This window comes from Corvus moneduloides, chromosome 15 (genome assembly GCF_009650955.1).
Source record: "Corvus moneduloides isolate bCorMon1 chromosome 15, bCorMon1.pri, whole genome shotgun sequence".
Taxonomy (NCBI): Eukaryota; Metazoa; Chordata; class Aves; order Passeriformes; family Corvidae; genus Corvus; species Corvus moneduloides.
This window is the reverse complement of record NC_045490.1, coordinates 10708825-10731470: the sequence shown is the minus strand read 5'-3', so window position 1 is coordinate 10731470 and position 22646 is coordinate 10708825. Positions and strand designations below refer to the sequence as shown.

The 22646-nt window shown below is 38.9% G+C and overlaps 1 protein-coding gene across 13 annotated transcripts in view; it reads left to right on the top strand.

Moving 5' to 3' along the window:
- Positions 1-22646, top strand: part of RAPGEF6 (Rap guanine nucleotide exchange factor 6) — a 123456-nt gene that overhangs the window by 76763 nt on the left and 24047 nt on the right. For 8 of the 13 annotated variants that reach the window (XM_032124583.1, XM_032124577.1, XM_032124582.1 and 5 more), the window contains 14 exons: positions 5969-6152; positions 6985-7121; positions 7648-7806; positions 8027-8179; positions 8700-8864; positions 9784-9891; positions 10247-10450; positions 11167-11275; positions 13002-13248; positions 13854-14011; positions 15154-15168; positions 17800-18040; positions 19086-19469; positions 21670-21881. In XM_032124583.1, the coding sequence (XP_031980474.1) occupies positions 5969-6152; positions 6985-7121; positions 7648-7806; positions 8027-8179; positions 8700-8864; positions 9784-9891; positions 10247-10450; positions 11167-11275; positions 13002-13248; positions 13854-14011; positions 15154-15168; positions 17800-18040; positions 19086-19469; positions 21670-21881 (2476 nt within the window). The remainder of the gene's footprint in view (positions 1-5968; positions 6153-6984; positions 7122-7647; positions 7807-8026; positions 8180-8699; positions 8865-9783; positions 9892-10246; positions 10451-11166; positions 11276-13001; positions 13249-13853; positions 14012-15153; positions 15169-17799; positions 18041-19085; positions 19470-21669; positions 21882-22646) is intronic. The other 5 variants (XM_032124585.1, XM_032124578.1, XM_032124581.1 and 2 more) reach the window with 1 other exon arrangement.

The following is a 22646-nucleotide window of genomic DNA, read 5'->3' as shown; positions in this document are numbered from 1 at the left end:
CTTTTCCACTTCCAAGTTGCAATCTGACTACAATACAGAGTGTACAGCAGTTGTTGAGCATGGTGTAGGTGTAACTTGTTTTTAGACACCTGTTCCTTTTCCTTAGGTGCTGTCTGGATATTTCTATACTGGAAACAGATTAATGATACCGATTTACAGCAATATATTGCTTAGGGTACTATAAGAGTAAGACATTAAAGCAAAAATTCCTTTAGAACATTAAAAGCGTCTCTGCATTTTTGTCCTACTTAATCTACAGCCTTACTACTTCTGTAAATTTGCTTGCTGCCAGCTAGGTCAGGAGTAGCTGGCATCCCTGACAGAGTCTCTCCAAGATGCTTCATGAATTCTCTTATTTCTGGGAGGCTGTGCTGGAAGATGGTGTTTTGTATCTTGATTATTTTTACTCTTTTCTATTTTCTGAATCAAAACTAAATCAAAATTCATGTTAGGTTAGGGTTAGGGTTGAGAGAGTCAAAGAGCCTACAGCTCCAGGGACACTGGGGCTGGAAAAGGCATGCCAGGGTGATCACGGCAGGGCCACAACGTTGCTGCTCCTACATCTTTCTGATCTGGACCAGCCGTGGTGATGGGGTTAGGGTTGGGATAGGGTTGAGAGAGTCAAAGAGCCTACAACTCCAGGGATGATGGCACTCAAAATGCTTTGCAAGGGCGTCACAGCAGGGTGCCAACATCACCAACTCCATACTTTTTAATTTGTGCCACCTCTGGTGATGAGCACCTCTGGCCCAGTGCCAAGCTGTGTTTAGGGTTGAGGTTGAGAGAGTCAAAGAGCCTACAGCTCCAGGAGCACTGGGGCTGGAAAAGGCATGCCAGGGTGATCACGGCAGGGCCACAACATTGCTACTCCTGCATCTTTCTGATCTGGACCAGCCGTGGTGATGGGACTTTAGCCCCAGTGACAAGCTGCCATTAGGCCTGGAGTTAGGGTGGAGAGAGTCACAGATCCTACAGCTCCAGGGACACTGGCACTCGAAAAGGCATTGCAAGGCCATCACAGCAGGATGCTTGAGTTGCTTGCCTGAGTAGCTTGGAGAGGTTGCTCTAAGTGAAAAGCACTTAAAATATATTATTGGTAACAAAGATAACACTCTAGCAATGATATCTTCTAATGAGTGAATACTCATATCATGTGCAGGTAATTGTCTTATGTCTACTCATCAGAAAATGACAAAAGAGCATAATTACTAAACAAATAAAAATTATATAAATAAAGGAAATGATGGAGTAACATTTATATGCACTGTAGCAAATAAACAGTGGTGCTAGGTATTTTGTACACTGAGGAATAATTAATGTGAAAATGACTACAGATTTTATATTAATTTTTAGGAGTTAGGACTTTTCAGGTAAGAATTTCCTTTTCAGTGGCATTCACCTGTCTGGTTTTGCATCCTGAAGGAAATGAGGACATCTGTTAGAGAATTCCTGGCTGGCTGGGTTGATGCTGAGGCAGGTCTCCACTGTCAGACTCGAGCGAGATCTTGAAAGATAATTTTACACCCATGTATGATCAGAGTTACAGTGACATTAATCATGAAAGATAGCAGTAGAGAATCAAGCATTTGATAAGCTGTGGGTGAAGAGAAGACATGCAACAGACATGTTATGAGGGGGGGGGGGGAATCCTCAGCAATCCACAGTAATTTTCTCCCCCTTATTTTTTTAGTGAATTTTTATATCTTGTTCTCATATGCCTAATGTGCAAATAGTAACCTGTTAAAAGATGTATTTTATGTGCATTTATGTATTTTATGGTTTTTATTGCAGTAGCTGTAACAGTGTTGGAGATGTCTCTTACTGTTTGTCACAAGTCTATAAGTGATCACTAGATATTGCTTAGTAATAGATAGATGTTGTGTAATAATGCCATGAGACAATATTTAACACAGCATTTTATTGCAGCAACACATCAATATAGACAGAATTGGAAGTAACAAAATAGAAAAGTGGTTTCCCCCAATATTCATGATGTTATGAAGGTAGAAAATATCTTTGATATGTAATCAAACTACATTTTGAGTGTGATGTATTGGCTCAGTAATTGAAAGCATTTTTGGTACAACAAAATACAGCTTTTCATAAAGTATTTGGAAAATGATGCTTTGCTTTTGCAGTCAGCTTCATATGTATCATACCAAGCTTCACATGCCAAGCTCTTTAGGAATATCATTAGTGTCACTAGTATTCGGAATAATTTTGATTAATGTAGCCTTGAAATGACCTTTTGAATTAATGGTATCTTAACATTAATTTTTTATAGTAGGTAGTACAAACATCATTCCAAAATTGGAAAACATGATTGGTAGAATGGTAGAAACCAAAGAAATGAAACAATATTTTAGTAAGATTTGGAAAGATTTTCTCTTCATCTGTGTACACTGCATTCATTGATAGTGTTGAAATGAGGTTTCACTTGTTCCATCTGCCCTCTCAGCCCAGGATAAGCCCATTTCCAGTTAAACAGGAAATGATGAACATAAAGCTTAAGGTGAGATCAGCAGAAGAGGATTCCTGCCTGTAAAGTCTGCTGTAGAGACACTGTGTTAAATCCTGAGTTAGTTGCAAAAAGTGATGAAAATTTATGGAGGTGTTTTTCTCTCTTGTCCTGTACTGTTGCTATTCCCTGTTGGAGATTTCAGTGTTTTGGTGTCCGAGACATGGACACCAAAATGTCCAAGTGTGTGTATTGCAAATTCCAGTTTGCTTGGAATACTGCAGAGCAGTTGTCTTTCTGCTGCACTGCAGACCTTTTTTAATTATAGAAAGAAAAGTAAGTTATTCTGTACAATTTTTAAAGTACCTTCTTGCTTTAAAAGGATTTTAATTTTTTTTTTTTCTTTCAACCCCTTTCTGACAGTACGTTTAATTTCAGAACGATGGTCTTCAGCCAGAAGTAGGGGAAGCTGTGTGGTTGTGCATACAGCAGTTGAAATGCAGGCTTATACAGCTGCTTTGACCTGTTACAGGAGTCTTCAGGGAAAAAGAATTCAACGGGTATTACACAGAGAAAACACCTTTCTTTGCCCGTTCATGGGATAGGCTCTAAGGTGCCCAGCCAGAGTCACACAAGGAATCCAGGTTCTCTCTAGATGTGGTTGGACAGGGTATCACCTCTACTCTCACAAATGAGTTTCCTGCAATCACTTTCTCTTAGTGACTAACCACTTTGCATCAATTTTTTCCTACCTGTTTATTTCTGTAAGTAGTGTGCCAAAAGTTTCTCTTTCATTTCACTTCTTTCAAAATCCCTAATTTATCAGTACAGAGTATGTACAGAGTATGTACTCTTTGTGGGCAGCAACATCATTATCCAGCAATAATTCCAATTGTGGTTAAAGCTTTGATACTAAAATGGATTATCTATAAAATATTCATCAAGGATGTGTATCTCAGTAGATACCCTTGTGTCACGGACCTGATCCTGGAAACCTGTATTTGGGTGAGATTTGAGGATTGCAGCTTCTGGTTTCGTTTTGTACATCAGCTGTTCATAAATGTTTGTGTTAGGAATGATTTTTATATTTGGTAATGGAAACAGCTGGCGCATCATGGATGGGAAGAGCAGCTACTTCTGCAGACGGCTTTATGAGCAAAATCCATCCTGTTCCTTCCAGCACTGCCTGACCTGCCAACGTTCTGTCAACCATCTGCACAGAATCTTTGAAACACAGTTGGAGGACCCACTCCTATTTCATAGTTTGATCAAAACGTAACTTATTTATCAAGAAAGGAGTTGATTTGTCTATTTTCCTATGTAGGGTATAAAAAATTCGGTAGAACCTGTAGCCTCTGTTTTTCTGGGTTAGTGTGGGCATATCAAAGTGAGGATTGGTGCTGCTGTTTGTCTTACTCAGCATAGAGAAGCTGGTATAAATTGTGGCTATTTAGATGAAGAAATGCTAGAAAAGTCCTTGAATAAAATGCTGTACTGATCAGGTGCGCTGAGACTCTCCAAGTACAATTTGCGCTTGGGCTTAATTCCAAAACTGTTAATGTGAGCTACAGAAGCCAGTAACGGTGATGTAATGTAAAACAGATTTAACCCTCTCTATATTGTTATCCTTCTCTGAAAGAAATATTTTTTTAAAAATCATGTAAGCTTTATTTATTAGGTTTGCTGGCTAATTATCAAAATGAGGACAAGCTCCAAGGCCCAAGGTTATAGCTAAACCCCAGTATTTTTTTTTTTCTGGTGTAGGAAGAAAAAGCTGTTTCTTTGTGAGGGTATTGGGGCTCACATCAGCATGGAATGTGTAGGGAGATGGAGACAGTGCAGTTCACTGTGTTTAAATCACTTAAAATGAATATTGTTTTATGTGAGGCCAGAAGAGCAGGAGAGCAGTGGCCAAGGACAGACCTCCTGGTCAAAATGAAGGCAATGCATACAGTGGAATCAGGGACATGTGTCCTGGGAAGAATATGGGGACACTGCCCAGTTGTGTAGGGTTGGGATCAGAAACAGTAAGGCTCAGTTGGAGCTGGATTTGACAAGGGATGTGACAAAAACCAGAAGGGCTTCGATAGGTACATTATTTAAAAAAAACCAAAACAACAAACAACCAAAAAACCAGATAGAAATTGTGCTTCACTCTCCCACTAAATAAGGCAGGAGAACTGATGACATGGAGAAGGCTGAGGCACTCAGCAATTTTTGTCTCAGTTTTCACAGGTTGCTCTTCCCACATCTCTCCACTCCCTGAACATCAAGGCAGGGACTGGGGGAACAAAGTCCTTCCCATGGGAAGAGAAGGCATTTGAGACCACCTGAGGATCTGAATGTACACAAGTCCATGGTACCCAAGGCAGTGCATCCCAGGGTCCTGAGGGACTTGGCTGATGGAACTGCTAAGGCACTCTTCATCTTGGAAAGTCGTTGCAGTCATGTGAAGCCCCCAGAGACTGGAGAAAAGGGAATAAGGCTTCAGGGAGACCTTACTGCACCCTGTCAATACTTAAAACAGATTTATTAGAAAGACTTTTTACCATGTCCTGTAGTGAAGGACAAGGGGCAGTGGTTTTAAACTGGAAAAGGTAGACTTAACTTGGATATAGGAAAGAAAATCTTCTCTGTGAGGGTTTTGAGACCCTGATACAGGTTGTCCAGAGAAGCCGTGCTCTGCCCCATTACAGTGTTCAAATTCATCTTCTATTTTGGAGGTTTTGTGAACATGCAGGGTACTTGATACCTTAGATAGTTTTGGGGGGTTTTTTTGTAATCTCAGGGATTTCTTTTAAAAGTGAAACTGAGTGTTTTAAATCTGCTCATTTAAAAACAAACAAACTCCATTTTCTACGAGTATCTATATAATTACTTTGCAGTGACATCTTGTTGTTTGAATTTCTGAATTTAAGCAGAAAAATGATTTGCATTCTGGCTTAAGCTTTAAAAAAAGTGCCTGAGCAACTACTCTGTAGAAACTGAGAATTTGAAACTGCTTTTTTTTCCCCTTCCATCTGTTTGGAAATTTATTTTCGTGCCATTACATCATTTAAACTGTACAGAAGGAATTAGTGCAAATGATTTCTATGTGATTCTGCTTTTTGTTGCTGGTATTTTGTTCTCTTTCACCCTTGTCTTGTGTGCCTGCTCAGTGTGATGTCTATGTTGCCATCTATTGCTGACAATCGAAATGTGTCCACAGGCATTGGGCAACCAATGGTATTACTAAACTATATTATTATTTTGTCAATACTATAGACGCAAATTGTTTTTTCACAATGTGACATGAATTCACAACAGAGAGAGAGTAAGTGCTGTAGAATGAGAATCCAGTAGATTTCAGCATAACATGTTTTCCTCAGTGTTCAGAAAGGGAGCTGTTAGAGATTCTAGTTTGACTTGTTGGTCACAGAACTTAAATTTTTTTTAAATTATCTGTCTCAGACTATAAATCATTGAACTGAGGACATTGAACTCTCTGTCTGATTGATGTTTTCTTTGTAGGCTACAGAAAGTGAGATGGGAGATGTTGATTTAACGGGTCTTCCGGAAGCACCTGTAGACTCTGAAGATGAAGAAGAGGAGGAGGATGAAGATATTGACAGAACTTCTGATCCACTTCTAGGGCGAGACGTTGTCCGAGAGTGCCTTGAGAAAGAGCCTGCAGATAAAACTGATGATGACATTGGTGAGAAGAAAAAATAGAGTAGTAAAATTTACATAAAAATACATCATATAACATCTGTAAGAGAAGCATAACCAAAAACTGTTTAATGAGTTAATGTTCAGTGTGTATCTTAGTAATTGAATGATGTCTCACTTTGCTCTATTGATACTTTTAATTGAATGATGTCTTCTCTTGCTATCTGAGATAATATTTGTTCTGAGAATCCAAATATTTTGAACAACAGTCTTTGTGGTGTCAAGATGTGAGGTATTACAGTCATTTTATGTGTTGATGTAATGGGACAGGTAGCAAGGTAATTTTGACTGCCTGAAACTGTTGAATTAGTTATTAAATAGCAAAGAGAACATACTGTTATTGGCTATAGCTATACTTAACTGTAAACTACAAAACAGTTGAAATGAAGATAATTTACTGCAGTGTTTAACTAGAAATTGGCATGAATTTCAATAGCAAAATTTGCTTTCTGCTGTATTCAGATTGCGTCTCTGAACACTGGAAAATCATTTCATGCTCCTGTCTAGCTTATAATTACTGTACCTAAGGCTATTTTTAATTTTTCTAAATGTTTGAAGCTAAAGTGCTTTTACTCTTAGCTAGACTGCTGCCCTGAGAGTCAATCAGAACACCAGCAAGGTTGTGGAGCTGAGTTCTGGCTGTTAATGACAAAGTACACACTGGGCTCATTTAGCCACAGGCACTAATGGGAAGTGTAATACCACTGAACAATTTTCCTATGAATATAACTGGAGTTTAATATACTTGTGGAGAGTAAGGAATCCAAGGAAACCCTGGGCCTTGCAGTCATCATACCAATGTTTCCTTTGTCCAACAGAGCAATTATTGGAATTCATGCATCAACTCCCTGCCTTTGCAAACATGACCATGTCTGTGAGGAGAGAACTGTGCTCAGTGATGATATTTGAAGTTGTAGAGCAAGCAGGAGCCATCATACTTGAAGACGGCCAGGAAGTAAGTGACTGCTTCCAGCACAGGTGTTAAATCAGTCAGTAGTCAGGCTCCCAGCATAGGTGCCCTGAATCACTATCTTGAAATCTCTCTTCCTGCTTGGATCAAGACATCTGGAATGGCATTTGCTGTTCATCCCTCCAAGAGGGGTGAGGTAGACTCATCTCTGGTAGTGACTAAATGGGTACTCAGGGAGAGAATGTTCATTCTCACTAAATGGTACAAATATATCATAGCAATTAGCCTACTTATTAAGAAAGAAATCTATTCATCAGCATTTCTCCCTCCAGGATCAGTTCTAAAATGAATTGTTGGGGAAGATGAAACATGAATGAAGAAAACTGAAAAGCATTCCTGTTTCCATCTCCATCTCTTGCCTTACAGTGCACAGTTTTGGTGATTTAAATGTTACGGAGAGGTGGGGGGCAGCAAACTGGAGGCTACAAGAATGAGCCTTTCTGAGATAAGAGCTTACAAAAGTTGTTAAATTAGCTTCACTTTTTCAATTTTTTTTTTTTACTTCCTCTAGCTTGATTCTTGGTATGTTATTTTAAATGGCACAGTAGAAATCAGCTATCCTGATGGGAAGAGTGAGAGTCTCTGTATGGGAAATAGTTTTGGGATTACTCCCTCTCTGGACAAACAGTACATGAATGGAGTGGTCAGAACCAAAGTAGATGATTGTCAGGTAAGGTTGCAATTCTGTATAACTACCTCTTATTTTTAAGCATCTGATTAAAAAACCCAGGTTGGAACAGATCCAGAGGAGGCTACAAAGGCACTCTGAGAGCTGGAGCCCCTCTGCTGTGGAGAAAGGCTGGGAGAGTTGGGATTGCTCAGCCTGGAGATGGGGATACATTCATGTTTTAGATACTTAACTCAGAATCTGTTGTTGTCCTTGGGGACAGTTCGTGTGTATAGCCCAGCAAGACTACTGGAGGATTCTGAACCATGTGGAAAAAAACACTCATAAAGTGGAAGAAGAAGGAGAAATTGTAATGGTAAAGGAGCACAGGGAGCTGGATCGCAGTGGAACCAGAAAAGGACACATAGTTATCAAGGTGCATTTCTTTCTGTGCTTTCCATTAATCAATTACACTTTTATTTCTTAGTAAATAAATACAATTTCAGTTTGAATCTACTATGCATTCTCAGTTTTGTCTGTGTCAGCTAAAAAACTCGATTGGAAGGAATGTGTATTATATTCCAACTTTACGTCCATTTCCCCTTTAATAAAGTTAGACCTGTTCAACATATACATCGAGTTTTGTATTGGGAGCACCCTTTGGGCATCTTTATGACCTTTTTTTGTAATCTGAAAGAGGTACTTAAACTGCTTACTAAAAAATAAAATTAAGGGAAGTTACTAATTGTTTTAGCCAGGTGTTACCTGTGCAAAACGTCAGGGCTGAGAGAAGCAGGAGGATTTGATTTAAACATGTTGGTGTGTTTTCTCCTGAGTTCGCCATAACTGAACTTTCTAAAGGGATTATACTGCTCATGTGGGTTTATGTTGAATTACTCTTTAGGGAGAGGTAGTGATGAGAGATATCAGTTATTTTTTTCATTTGCTTTTTTAAGGCAACACCCGAGAGACTCATCATGCACTTAATAGAGGAACATTCTATTGTGGATCCAACCTACATTGAAGATTTTCTTTTAACATACAGAACATTTCTAACAAGTCCCTTGGAAGTTGGAAATAAACTCTTGGAATGGTTCACAGTGGATAGCCTCAGGGATAAGGTTGGTTGTAGTCTAAGAGATTAATATTTCTGGTGAAAATATAATCAAATTGATCCCTTTTTGTATTGCTGATAAACTAGGAAAAATAAAACCAGGTTCCACTCTATCTAACTGTGTGCACATTCATGAAAAAGCATGATAGTCTGGAACTTGTATCATGCCAATTTGTTGATTCTTAGCCAATGTTTTTATGTTTTCTAGCCTTGAGCTGAGGAAATCCAACATACTGTCAAAACACTAGATGTTTCGTATAGGAAATTGTACAGGGTCTGTTGTGGTTATTGCTTCTCTTCTTACCTCTTTCCATGCTTTTCATTTGGGCAACTACTGTTTTTTAATAAAAGGAAAGATAAAGAGAAGTGTGTCAGCAAACAAAAGCAGAAATTGTATAGTTTTAGAAGAGAAACTGCTATAGACTTAGATTTTTTTTTTTTTAATAATATGGATGGATAATATAGTTGTCAGTCTGACTTTATCATGAATGGTAGTGACTCTGTAGCACCTACAGAAGCAATCTAAAGATTTAACTAAAACTTCTTGGAAGAAAGCTTTTTGTTTATCACAACTAGAACTTCCTTTAAAGAAGTCATTAGGATGCTTTAAAAGGTGATCTTCATGAACAGTGTCAGGAAGGCTTAGCTGAAGATGGATTTATACACCAGTAGGTACTGGGTGATGTACCCAGTATTTTTTATGTATAAAAATATGTGGGTTTTTTAGTTTTTCATTTGCTTCCACAAATAAAGGGAAAGAGATGATGATTTCAAGTGTAAATATCTTTTTCCTATCAGACACAGTAATCTGTTTTATGTTCTTCTGCCATGTCCAGGTATTCTTCTGTGTTTATAGATTAAAGCTTATAGGAGAAGAACCATAGGTACCTTTATATATATATACATAATTTATTTTGTTTTTACAGGTTACCAGAGTAGTCTTACTGTGGGTGAACAATCATTTTAATGACTTTGAAGGAGATCCTGCCATGACTCGATTCCTGGAAGAATTTGAAAAGAACTTGGAGGATACGGTAGGAGCAAAAAAGAACGAGCGTCACATTTTCTAGTACTACGTATTTCAATTTTCCAGGGTTACCATTGCCTAGCAGCTGTAGTCTCTAAGTGTAACAGTTAACAGGTGGCTTTTAACATTGGACATATTTGTTCTTAAGTATAAATTAGATATAAAGGCCATATAAAGTAATACCTATGGCACTCACTTAGGAGTTTTTGCATTTCAGCAAAAGAGGACAAGGTTTATTTAGTAAGATCTGAAAACATGGCCTCAAAAATCTATTTTCTGGCACTTGGGGTATTTTTCATAACCATTTTTCCATTTCTTATAAAAGAAACATTGCACTGCATTTTGTGTCTTCTGTGTTACAGAAAATGAAAGGCCATCTCAGATTGCTGAATATTGCCTGTGCTGCCAAAGCAAAATGGAGACAAATCACCCTGCAAAAACCTTCCAGAGATTCTCCCTTGTTTTTCAGCCTTCTTGGAGGCAGTGACAAGGGGTTTGGTATTTTTGTAGAGACTGTGGAGATAGGCAGTAAAGCAGCAGAAGCTGGACTTAAGCGTGGTGATCAGGTAAAAACAATTAAGTTAATTTAAAATATTCTGCTTTATCCACCTCTTGGTTGTTCTCCACAGAAATGTTATGCTGTGTACTAAAACTAAACCACTGGCAGCCAATCAACCATTCCCATTCTCTTGGGAATGCCACAGCTCAGCTTCCATTTATATCTGTTAAATGGGTTTCTATTAAATAGTTTTCAAAATATGTAAAATATTTAAATATTCCAAAAACAGGATGAGGAAAGAAGCTAAGTTATGGTTATTTTTGGAAACTTTCTGATTGAAGATATGGTTACATTGAATCCATCAGATTGTTTTCTGGGATTGATTCCCACCTAATGTGTTTGATCCCAGCTCACTGAGGAAGGTGGAGCAGTGACAGGTCACACTCAGTGAAAATCGAAAATCCAGCTTTTGAAGTAATATCAGTTCTGTAGTTCATGATCCACCATTTTTGATTAATTGCAAGAATGTCATGTTATCATAGAAAATAAACTTATTCAAAGCAGTTTTCAAGTAAAAATGGAAGTCCTGACTTATTTACAGGATATGACTTCTCTGACATGATGAAAGTAGTTATTTTACATGGAATGTTTTCATTCTGTAGCTGCTGTAAAAATGATATGGTAATTTCTGGGAGGTTCTTATTGTGCCTGTATTATCACCTTTGTATTTGTAAGCCTGTCAGACAGATGTTCTCCTAATAGTCCAATTTTTGTTTCTTAAAGATAATGGAAGTAAATGGACAGAATTTTGAGAACATTACCTTTGTAAAAGCTCTGGAAATCTTAAGGAATAACACGCATCTCTCCATTACTGTAAAAACAAACATTTTTGGTGAGTAGACTTCATATATGATGTATTTTTATGTATGAAGGAAAAAAACTCCACTCCTTCTGGCTTTATAAGTGCAATGGGATTCCACTTTTTTTTTTTCTCCAACTTGCTGCTCTTGAGGTGAGAAGTTGTGCAGAAGTCCCCTTGTTGTGCTTCTGTTTGCTTGGATAAGTTCTCATGCGCCAAGGGCTGCACGTTGAGTGGCACGGAGCCAGCACAAGCAGCTCTTCACTCCCTGAGAAATCCTCAGATGACTGTTTAAGCTGATTTAGTGTCCCTCCATGCAATAAGGCTGAAACAAAGCCAAGGGATCTGGACCAAAATATTTTTGCCAAGAAACAGCAAAAATGTAAAACTGGGATTTTGTAAAACTTCTTATAATGGCTGTAAGAATGAGAGGATAAATAGCCTTTATAATTGAAAAGGGGATATAAAAAGTGGTGTGGCATATAAATGTTGGCTTTTAATTGTCATCATGAATATAAACACCTAAATACCTCTTTAAAATCTCAGTCAAATCATCTGTTCTTTTTCTATAATCCTCTTCAGGCAACAGAATAATCAAAGCTGCAGAAGGAAGGAGACTGTGCACAGGATAGCTCCTTCCTCCATAATTGTATCCATATCTTCTGATGGTTTTCTTTTCCTATTTCCTTCCTCCATTTACCTGCCCTTGCTCACTATTGATTTTCTTTTCAGTTATTACTATTCTATGTTTATCACTGTGCAGCTACAAAGGTTCAAGCCCTCAGCAGTTTCTTCTTAGCATAATTAAAAAAAACTTGAAACAACCAGAGTAACCGGTCGTCCAGACTAATGTGAAATGACATGAAATGAAACATCACTATAACTGAGAAAGTGATAGGTTGTTCATTTGTATCATAAATGTAAGCAACATACAAGCAGGTTCTAATCTCCTCCTGCTAGCTGATAGACTTTCAAGGTGATTTCTCTGATAAATTTTAATAAATTAATGTCTTGAATTTTTTTCAACAGTGATATTTATTATCCTTTTTAACTGAGTGTTAAGTGTCTGGTACTGACAATGAGCAATTCCTGTTCTATTCAGATTTATACTGGGAAAGCTTGTAGCCTTAGCTTTTATTATATAATAGAAATGTACCATTTAATTGGACCTTCTGTACAGAAGGTTGCTTTGCTCATAGGGACAGTCTGAGTAATATGCTGTTTACAGTTATGCATTCTCCCAGTATCACCATACTTCCAACAGAAAATACTGAATTTCTGACTTGGAAGATTTTCAAAACATTTTTAAAGGATCTTTAAAGAAATAATTGATGTTGACAAGACAATTTGAACATTTTTTTCACCTTACATATGTGGAAAGAAGCAGAACAAAAACCCTATAATTTCCACAGAATTCTACCTTTGAGAATGTCAGTGTAGGTTTATAGACTAGCTTAGTTTCATAAATACAGTAGGAAATTTGATGCAGCTTCTGTTCAGTAGTGTTAGTAGAGGCAAACAAAGACGGTTTGGGAATATATCAGTCTGTGTTTCACTTACTCTTGAAGAAGCATCTGCACTCCGTTACCATTGACAAAAAAGACCAATAAATGCATAGTGCTGATTGCCCTGAATGCAGTGTTTCCTTATTATCTCTCTGGGATGTGGGAAGCAAAAGGTTTAAGGGGGAAAAAAAGAATTCACTGTGAAGTTCTGAGTGTGCAAAGGTTACTCACGATGACTGTATCTTCTCTTACAGTTTTTAAGGAACTGCTCTGCAGGATCGGACAGGAGAAGAATGGAATTCCACATATTCCAAAAATTGCAGAAAAGAAAAACAACCGTTATTCTATCCCAGATATGCCTGGAGATGTGGAACAGATGTTTCCTCGTGAAAAAGGAGGAAACAAGAAAATGAAAGCAAACACTGTATCTGGTGGAAGAAATAGAATCAGGAAAATTTTAGACAAGACCCGTTTCAGCATCTTGCCTCCAAAACTGTTCAGGTTTGTCGGACTCTTTTGTCAAAAAGTAGCGGTTCTTTATTAGATTATGCTATTAATCATAGAATGATTGGAAGAGGATTGGGTTGGGAGGGAACTTAAAGATCTTAAAGACTGTCCCATTCCAACCCCTCCTGTGGGCAGGGGCATCTTCCACTAGACCAGGTTGTTCCAAGCCCTGTCCAACCTGGCCTTGAACACTTCCAGGGATGGGATGGGGCAGCCACAGCTTCTCTGGGCAACCTCTGCCAGGGCCTCACCACCCTCACAAGGAGGAATTTCTCCCTAACATCTACCTAAAACCTACCCTCCTTCAGTCTCAGGCCATTAAGAAATAACCATTGCTTAGGATTTCTAGTCATTATGTCCACATGGCTTATGTTTTTAAAAAAATCGTCTGCATCTGCCCCACGAATGCAGAACAAGAGCAAAATAACTTTTCTCTCCCAATAAACTCTTTCAAATAATTTTCCTGTGTCCTTGTTTTGAAAGCATGTCTATAGCATGTAATTAAAATAGCTGAACACCATTATTTTTCTTAGTTTCATTCATCTCAAGATGAATAGGAGGAGTTTAATGCAGATAATTGAATCAGAACTGTTTTGCAGTGATGGCAGTGTGAGCCAGTCACAGGATGACAGCGTCGTGGGGACACGGCAGTGCAGGCACAGTCTGGCCATCATGCCCATTCCAGGCACCCTCTCATCCAGTAGTCCTGACCTGCTGCAGCCCACAACCAGCATTCTGGATTTCTCTAACCCTTCAGGTAAAATGGCAGCTTGAGGTTGATTTACAGGCTGGGTTACCAAGGCAGCTGGGTCAGGGGGAAAATTGGAGCTTTTACCACCATCACTTGTGCTGAGTGCAGTTGCCTGTGCATCCTGTGGGCCTAGCAGGGAGGAGATGTACTGAAAATCCACGCTGCCTGAACCTCTCTTGCCTACTTTTTTTTGGGTGATGTGGGACTTAATTCTTTTTACAAAGAAATGTATTTTGCCACTTCAGAGAGCCTTTGATTTACTGGAGTAAATTGGCTCTGGTGGAAGGAGATTGTCTGCCCACTTCTTTGCCATCTCTCCTCGGTGCTTTGACTTGTCCATCCTTCCATCTGTCAATATATATTTCAAGCAGTATTGTGGATAGAATAGAACTGCCATGGTACCAGCACAGTGATGTTCATGTTTCATGTTTAACAAACATTATGTATATTCAATGGTATGTCTAAAAGCCTTAAAAATGTTTTGATGTGTGTGGTCTGGGCTTTCATTGCTGTTGCTGTAGGAATCCAGTTTATGGGATGGCTGCAGGAGGCATTTGTTGCAATATGCAGCTGCCTGTGAGCATGTCTAGTCAGAATCTTTTTTTCCTATTTTAAGTGTAAGTTCTGTACATAATGACATATTCTGTAAAGTGTTTTGTGACTGTGACTTGTGTTTACCTAAACTTGCAGATTTCCCCTTTAAAAGGGATGTGCACAGATACATCCTATCAGGTGTATAAATACCCATGGCAAAGAAGTTCACTTTTTGCTGCAATTCCAGGTCTTTGCTGTCTCCATGAGAGCTATACACGTTTTTCTAGAAATCTTCATTTAATACTGTACAGGTTACCACTTAATATGAAATGGTGATAACTAGTTCATCTTGGAATCACTCATAGAATCACAGAATGATTTGGGTTGGAAAGGACCTTTAATGGTGATCTATTCCAACCCCCCTGCCGTGGGCAGGGACATCTTCAGCTGGATCACTTAGCTTTACTTTAAGCTTACTATAACAAATATGCTGCCATATTTGAATGTCAGGGAAAACCAAATTATTTCTGACAGTGTACACTTGATAAGATTTGTAAGCATCTCAGTCTTGATTTGGTGTTGACACGGTTTTTTTCTTTTTCTCCTGCCTGCAGCTGTTGGGTTTTACTGTAAGTATCCTCATGTACAGCATCCTGTAGACCTTAATATTGCATGGCTTGCCTGTAAATTTAACACTATCAGACATTGCACTGACACAGTTATTACTGTAGGGCACTGGATAGCCCTGTGCTCTGTAATTTTCCTTAAAACAAATCCATAGGTTCCTGTACAGACACAGTGCTGTACTGAGGCTGAGATCTGCATTTTATTCCCATTTCTGCCCCCAACACGCTGAATGACCGTTGGCAGGTTCCTCTGCTTCCCTGTGGCCTTGCTCTGAAGGGATGAAGTTGCTTATATCTCTTTCATAGAACTGAAGTTTCAGAAGATAACAGTTTGAGATTTAGTTTGTTCTTCTGTCGTACTTCATAACTAAAATTCTGTGCATGCAAACTTGAAATGCACTTTGTATTGTCAAAATGAGTTGAATAATGCATTAAAATTTTTAATTTAATAATTTATGTTTGCCTGCTTAAAAGCAAAGACCATAAAGACAGAAATGTACCTGTAATTTATGTTTCCCTTGTCTGTCACAAGTTACCATTGCTTTGGTTGCATGGTTTTCAGCTTTACACCTTGAGTGTGTTCTGATTTTTAGGTATGTTGATACCAAAGTATAGATGTTTCCCTCTTCCATTTATCTATTACCACTTTTATGAGTGTAGGCACTTCTCTAATTACTCAGTATGTAATTTTCACCACTTTCACTCTGAAATAAAGTACAATATATTTACTTCTCCCTTATACTGTCCCTATTCTCATATATATTGAACTTCTCAAATTCAGCTAGTCCCTAGCTTCTGATGAGAATGTTCTGATAATGTGTTAATTATAATCATGCAACTGTTAGAGGAATTAGCCTTCAATCAGAATTTTTTTAACCCATGTTTTTTTCACTCTTAAAATTTATTTACAGCTGATGTTGAGCCTTTCTTTTTCCCAGTGGGTGGAACCTTTGGTGCTGGATCATAGATTACCTGCTTACTTTTTACCTTGAAATTCCTTCTACTTGTGCCCATAACACCTTTAAGTCCTGACGCAAGAAAAAGTAACTCTAAGGTCATTGCCCCAAAAGATCTTTGTTGCCTCCTTAAGCAGTGTATTTTGATAGAGGATAATCAATGTATAAACAGTGGGATGAGCAGCATCTAAAACTGTACTAGAGAGCTTCTGCTGGGAGGGCCTGAAGGACCTGGATGCTCTGCCCAGCAGGATGATTTCCTGGGCAGGTTCCCCTTGGGCAGAGAGGGACACCTGGTCATCACCAGTGCTCCAGGGTAGGTCACATGCGTCAATCCACAGTTCTTATCACTGCATTTTTAAGGGCTGGACAAATAGCAGTGAGAGAAGGGAAGGGCTGTTTTGGAGGCTGTTGCTTCAATGACAGCCCTTCCCTTCCTTTACTGGGGATCTCTGACTCTGGTGCAGGAATTATGGCACATCTGCCTCCGGTGTGGTTTTGGAGAGGTTCAGACTCTGAAGCCTTGGTGGAGGGCTCAGCAACAGCCTCCCACCTTCTCAGGTCTGCAGAAAAGTTGTGAAGTTTTAGTCTTCAGACTCCAGGGAAGGGGAAAACTGAGATTCCCTGTGCTTGAAATTAGTGCGCATTTTGACTCTTGACATTTTTTAAAAATAATTTTTATTTTGAAAATCAAATTTTCTGTAATAGCTAATAGAGCAAATTATTTGCAATCATCACACTGTGGATTAAATATGTGTTTCTGTAGATATTTATTGCCTGCTGTAGGCTGCCTCAGATGAAGTTGTTCTCTAATGCATTTATAATACATAAAATGTGCTATAAATAAGTACACCAGCCAAAGAATTAGCTGCTGGCAGCAGCTTAGTTCCTTCGAGGGAGAGAGTGAGCGTAAAAGCTCGTGGCTAGTTCTGGGAGCAACTAAATCTCCTTTCTTCTTCATGTCCTCCCACCCCAAGCCCATCCATCCGTACTCAGTGGCTTCCCATCCCTGGGAAGTGTGCCCTGGCAAGTGTGTGGATCTGTCTCTCACAGACACAAGAGAGCCAAAGAAGGAATGGTGCTGCCAAAGTTTTTAAGACACACTGGGAAGGAGCAGCGCACAGTCTAGTTACATACCTGGATGTCTTGTACTTTGATTGTGGTCATGGGATGGTAGAGTAATTGAGTTGTAGAAAAGCAGAGAGGAGTAGAGTCTTCTTTTTTCCACACCAAGATGAAGAAAAACGTAGAATATTTAAATATTTTCCAAGTCCAGCATGTTTTTTTTCCCCCCCAGCAGCTGGTTGTTTTTGTTTCCTGATGATCAAATGAGACAGTAAATCATAGAATCTCAGAATGGTTTGGCTTGCAATGGACCTTAAAGATCATCTAGTTCCACCCTACCTTCCTACCTTCCACTAGACCAGGTGCTTCAAGCCCCATCCAGCCTGGTGTTGAACACCTCCAGGGATGGAGGGTCCACAACCTCTCTGGGCAACCTATGCCAGGGCCTTCACGGGGAATAATTTGTCCCTAATATCCAATCTAAACCTGCCCTCCTTCAGCTTAAGCCACTTCCCCGTTGTTCTATTACGTCCTCTTGTGAAAAATCTCTCCAAGTGACCTCGTGTCTTTTCAAAGGAAAAATAACATTAAAGGTGTTATGCTCTTTTTGTAGATATTCCAGATCAAGTGATACGAGTTTTCAAAGCAGATCAGCAGAGCTGTTACATCATCATCAGCAAAGATACTACAGCAAAGGAGGTGGTGAGTCACGCTGTCCATGAATTCAACCTGACAGGAGCCCCGGACACCTATTCCCTGTGTGAGGTGTCCGTCAGCCCCGAGGGGGTCATCAAACAGCGGAGGCTCCCGGATCAGTTCTCCAAGCTGGCTGACAGGATTCAGCTCAATGGACGGTAAATGTACCTTTTTTTTGGTTGGGTTTTATTTGCCTTTCAGGATTGAAACATTGTAGGTTGGAAAAGACCTCCAAGATAATAAAGTCCAACATCAGGGAGGGATGTTTTAATTAAAATAGATGGGTGTCTACTGGAAGCATGAGCAAGTAAATGCCAGTAACTTACACTTCCCTCTGTGTCACCCTCCACTTCTGCACCCCAAAATCCCTCCCTAAATCTATGGCAAGCTTGCTTGATGACAGCTAAATTTAGCAGATCAGGATAATGTATATAGTGGTTTACACTTAGAGAAAAAGGTTATGTTTGTTTTGACACTTCCCACATGTACTTGAGGATTAAAGTATACAATTATTTTCTTTCTCAGTGTCATGCTGCAATGAACTGATACTAACCTGGGATAAATTCTTCCATTTTTAAGTAAACTGTTCTGAATGTTTTTGAAATATTAAGTGCTTTGGTTTTATCTGATGACCTGATCCATGCCAGAAGAAAGTTTATTGAAGTAAAATAGTCTGTAGTTCTCTTTACTAGGCAACAGAGCAAATTTATGAGTAATGAACTTTTGTATATCTAAAAGTGATCTACCTGGGACTGTGGAATGAATTTTCCAGATACATTTTCATTTCCTGAGTACTCTGTGCCTCATGGAAATATTACTATGCCACACTAAATTTGTGGGAAAAAACACACTAAATTTGTGTAAGAAATGTAGAAATACATTAACAGGAGATTTCTCAGGACTAGTGTGTATTTAAAATGCTATTTTCACTGCTGAATTCACAAATGGAAAAGTAATGGACCTTTTTCTGAAGGCTAACACTACAGCCTATTACAGAGTACAGTACAAAAATATTAACAAAGCTTTTGAAATGTTTGTTTACTTAAGTAATGGTGTTATTTTACATTAACTGAAATCCAAGGTTATGTTGTCCCTTCTTGTCTCTGTAATGCTCACAGTGATTGGTATAGTTCAATGTCTTTGTGTTCACAAATCCTCTGAAGAACATCTCTAATGTGCTGTTATTACTCACTTATTCTTCAGATATTATCTGAAAAACAATATGGAAACAGAGACCTTATGCTCAGATGAGGATGCTCAAGAGCTACTCCGAGAAAGCCAAATTTCACTCCTCCAGCTGAGCACCATTGAGGTGGCCACTCAGCTTTCCATGCGGGACTTTGAATTATTCCGCAACATCGAGCCCACGGAATACATTGATGACCTTTACAAGCTGGACTCCAAAACAGGGAATGCTCACCTGAAGCAGTTTGAGGATGTCATAAATCAAGAGACCTTCTGGGTTGCCATGGAAATTTTAGCAGAGCCCAACCAACTCAAAAGAATGAAGATTATTAAGCATTTCATTAAAATTGCTCTCCACTGTCGAGAATGCAAGAACTTCAATTCCATGTTTGCAGTGATAAGGTAAAATACTTCCCATTTCTCAGATCTGATTGGTGCTGTCATAGGCAATTCTGGTAATCTAAATGGAAAGGAAAGAAACGGGAATATCCTGAGCTCACTGTGGCTGGGGCTGGCTGGTTTTCCAAAGCCAAACTGTCAGAGGTGGATTGTCACTGTAGTCTCCTCACTGTCACCTCAGCACTTCAGTCCTGTTGCGGTGCTGGGTGTGACAGTCTCTTTTTCACTGGTACCTCGCAGGAAAAAAGAAGATGGGGTCAAAGCACTTAGGTTGATGAACTTCAGAAACCTGCCTAAGCATTGTGTCATTTGCTGTGACTTTGGCACCCAATTTCCCTTCTTTTTGTCAGTCATCATGACTTTTCCAGGGTGCACCGAGTTGTATATGTGATGATGAGATTACTTTTCCTTCCATTGTAAGGACTTCCTCAAATCAGTCTTGTTTTGGCTTCATTTTCCTTCTCATTCTTTACTGTCATTTGCTTGCTTCTCTATTTTATTTTTTCACTCTTCACTTGCACATTTAAGCTTTCTCTTCTGATTTATGCTGAATGCTGCTGCTTTAACAACATGAGTTCAGCATTTCCTGTGTTTGCAATTATCTTACACCCAGCCTTTACTGTAGGAAAAAAGGCACTGTGATTCATTAGAAAAAGATCTGGATTTGTGCTCTATCCCAGCACCATTATTAAAAACATCATTTTAAAATATTTTTTTCCATGTCTAACCAGTTTATCAAAAGGTATTGGCTTGTGATTGGTCATTAAAGAATTCATTAATTTCTGCAAAGGGTACTGGACAGTCATTGAGACTGTGGCTGCTCATTACATGGGAATACACACACGGATACTGATTCTAAGTTTTATATACTGCTCCCTAATTTCTCATGGTTTATTGTAGGTAAGGAAATTACTCTTTCTGCTCCTCAGTTAAGTCCAGTCAGGCCATGACTGAAGTGGTCTTAAGTCAAAAAAAAACCCCCAAAAAAACCGGCAAATAATTTAGTTTTTGTTCTACCTTTATTTCCAGAAGAATATGTTTTTGTTAGCATATGGCACAGGGGTTCTCTTTCCTGCCTTGTGCTGCACAGCAGTTTGGTGCTATATGTCTCATGAAATAGGATGATAACCATCCTAATGTAGCATGGAAAAGAGGAGCCGCGGGCTGGCATATGTTTGTTTTTTCATGTCAGAGAAAACTTTGTTTTGGCATAGCCTGGAGAGAAATTTGTCTAAAAAATAAACCAAATACAAAATAAGTTTTTGGAAAAAAAAAAAAAATCTGAGAACAGCAAATTCAGTGATAGTGTGATTCTGGATTTGCTAAGGAATCCTGGAGCACACCCCTTTCCAGCTCTCCAGAGGTGACGACTTCGCAATTATCGCAGAATTTCTTAAGCATAACTGGTGACAAATTATGATAGGGAGGATGGATTGAGTTTAATGTTTTTATTTAATGGGGTTTTTTGTATCCAAATAGTTCTGAATATATTTTTACTTAGTGGGAATGAGGGCACAGTGACAAGCTTTAGCATATCTGCTGCTTCTGTTTCTCAGTCTGTCACTCATTTACAAATGCTCTTGTCTGAAGCTCTGAAGTCAGAGAATCACAGAATAGTTTGGGTTGGAAGGGACCTTAAAGTTAATCTCATTCCAACCCCCTGCTATGGGCAGGGACACCTTCCACTAGACCAGGTTGCTCCAAGCTCCATCCAGCCTGGCCTTGAACACTTCAGGGATGGAGCATCGACAGGCCTCTCTGGGCAGCCTGTGCTGGGACCTCACCACCCTCAGAAAGAAGAATTTCTTTCTAAAGTCTTCCCACTTCTGCTTAGGATGAGTTCTGCACTGTTCTAATTTTCCGTGCAATCGTTGATTCACCACCATGCGTTTTTTACCATTTGTTCTTAGTGTGGCATACATTACTAAAGGAGAGAAGTGGTTCTTAAATAGACATCAGTCCTGCATTAGAGAGATTATTTTGGCAGTAATTTGAAATTTGTACCTTGAGCAATCATTTTTACAGTCCTATTTAAGCAGCAGAGGTTTATTGTGATGAACTTGTAGCCTGCTATTCACCCAGCTTCACAGTTAACGTTAGAAAAGCTATTTTTAATAATTAAAACAACCCCCCAACCCTTCACTTCCTTCTGAAAGGTAACGATTCTGCTCACAGCTAATAATGAAACATTTCTGCCTTGCAGTGGGTTAAATCTTGCACCGGTAGCTCGTCTCAGAGGCACTTGGGAAAAGTTACCCAGCAAGTATGAAAAGCACCTCCGAGACCTTCAAGATCTTTTTGATCCATCTCGAAACATGGCAAAATATCGCAACATCCTCAGCAGCCAGAGCATGCAGCCTCCAATTATCCCACTTTTCCCTGTTGTCAAGAAAGATATCACATTTCTGCATGAAGGTAATGTCAAACAGAGAGAAAATAAATGAAGCACTGAATGTACTTCAGCCCTTTCTTCAGTGCTCAGTGTGTCAACGTGTGTAACGAAGCTGCCACTAGTAGGATGTTTTTGAGGGATCCTTTGTAGGAGTAAAATAAAATAGAACTGGGAAAGCCTAATGGAAGAGACTGGTCCTAGACAAAAATTAAAAATAAAATGCATATTTTTAGTATTTTAAAAGCAATGCTATAATCCTCCTCAGCTCTCCTGAGTTTTAAGGTGGAAGCATAGGTGAGTGTGCTGTCTGGTAGTTACACTACTTCAAATATTTTCTCTTACCAAAAACTTGTGTCTGTAATGTTTCCACGTTTTCATTCCACGTTGTGGCTTGCACACAGCTCTGATGATACACCACCGACTCTTGCTTTCAACATTTTCAAGTGTTTTGTTTAAATGTTTCCATTTTGTTCCCTTTATACAAAGTCCTGTTCACAACTGGTTGAGGTGAACCATTTTCAAATATGCTCAATTCTTGGTTGTGATGATTCAGAGGTGAACCATTTTCAAATATGCTCAATTCTTGGTTGTGATGATTCAGAACTATTTGAACTTCTTTCCTAATGTGAATGTTGTCAATGCCAATTCTGTATTTATATTATTTTAACATTATGCAAGTGAATTTGGGCATAATTCATTTATTCCTTTTTCCTCCTAGTAATACTTGTTATTTTAGAAATAGATTAAAAAAACCAATACAGGGTAGTCCAAGTGGGCCTGATTCCATT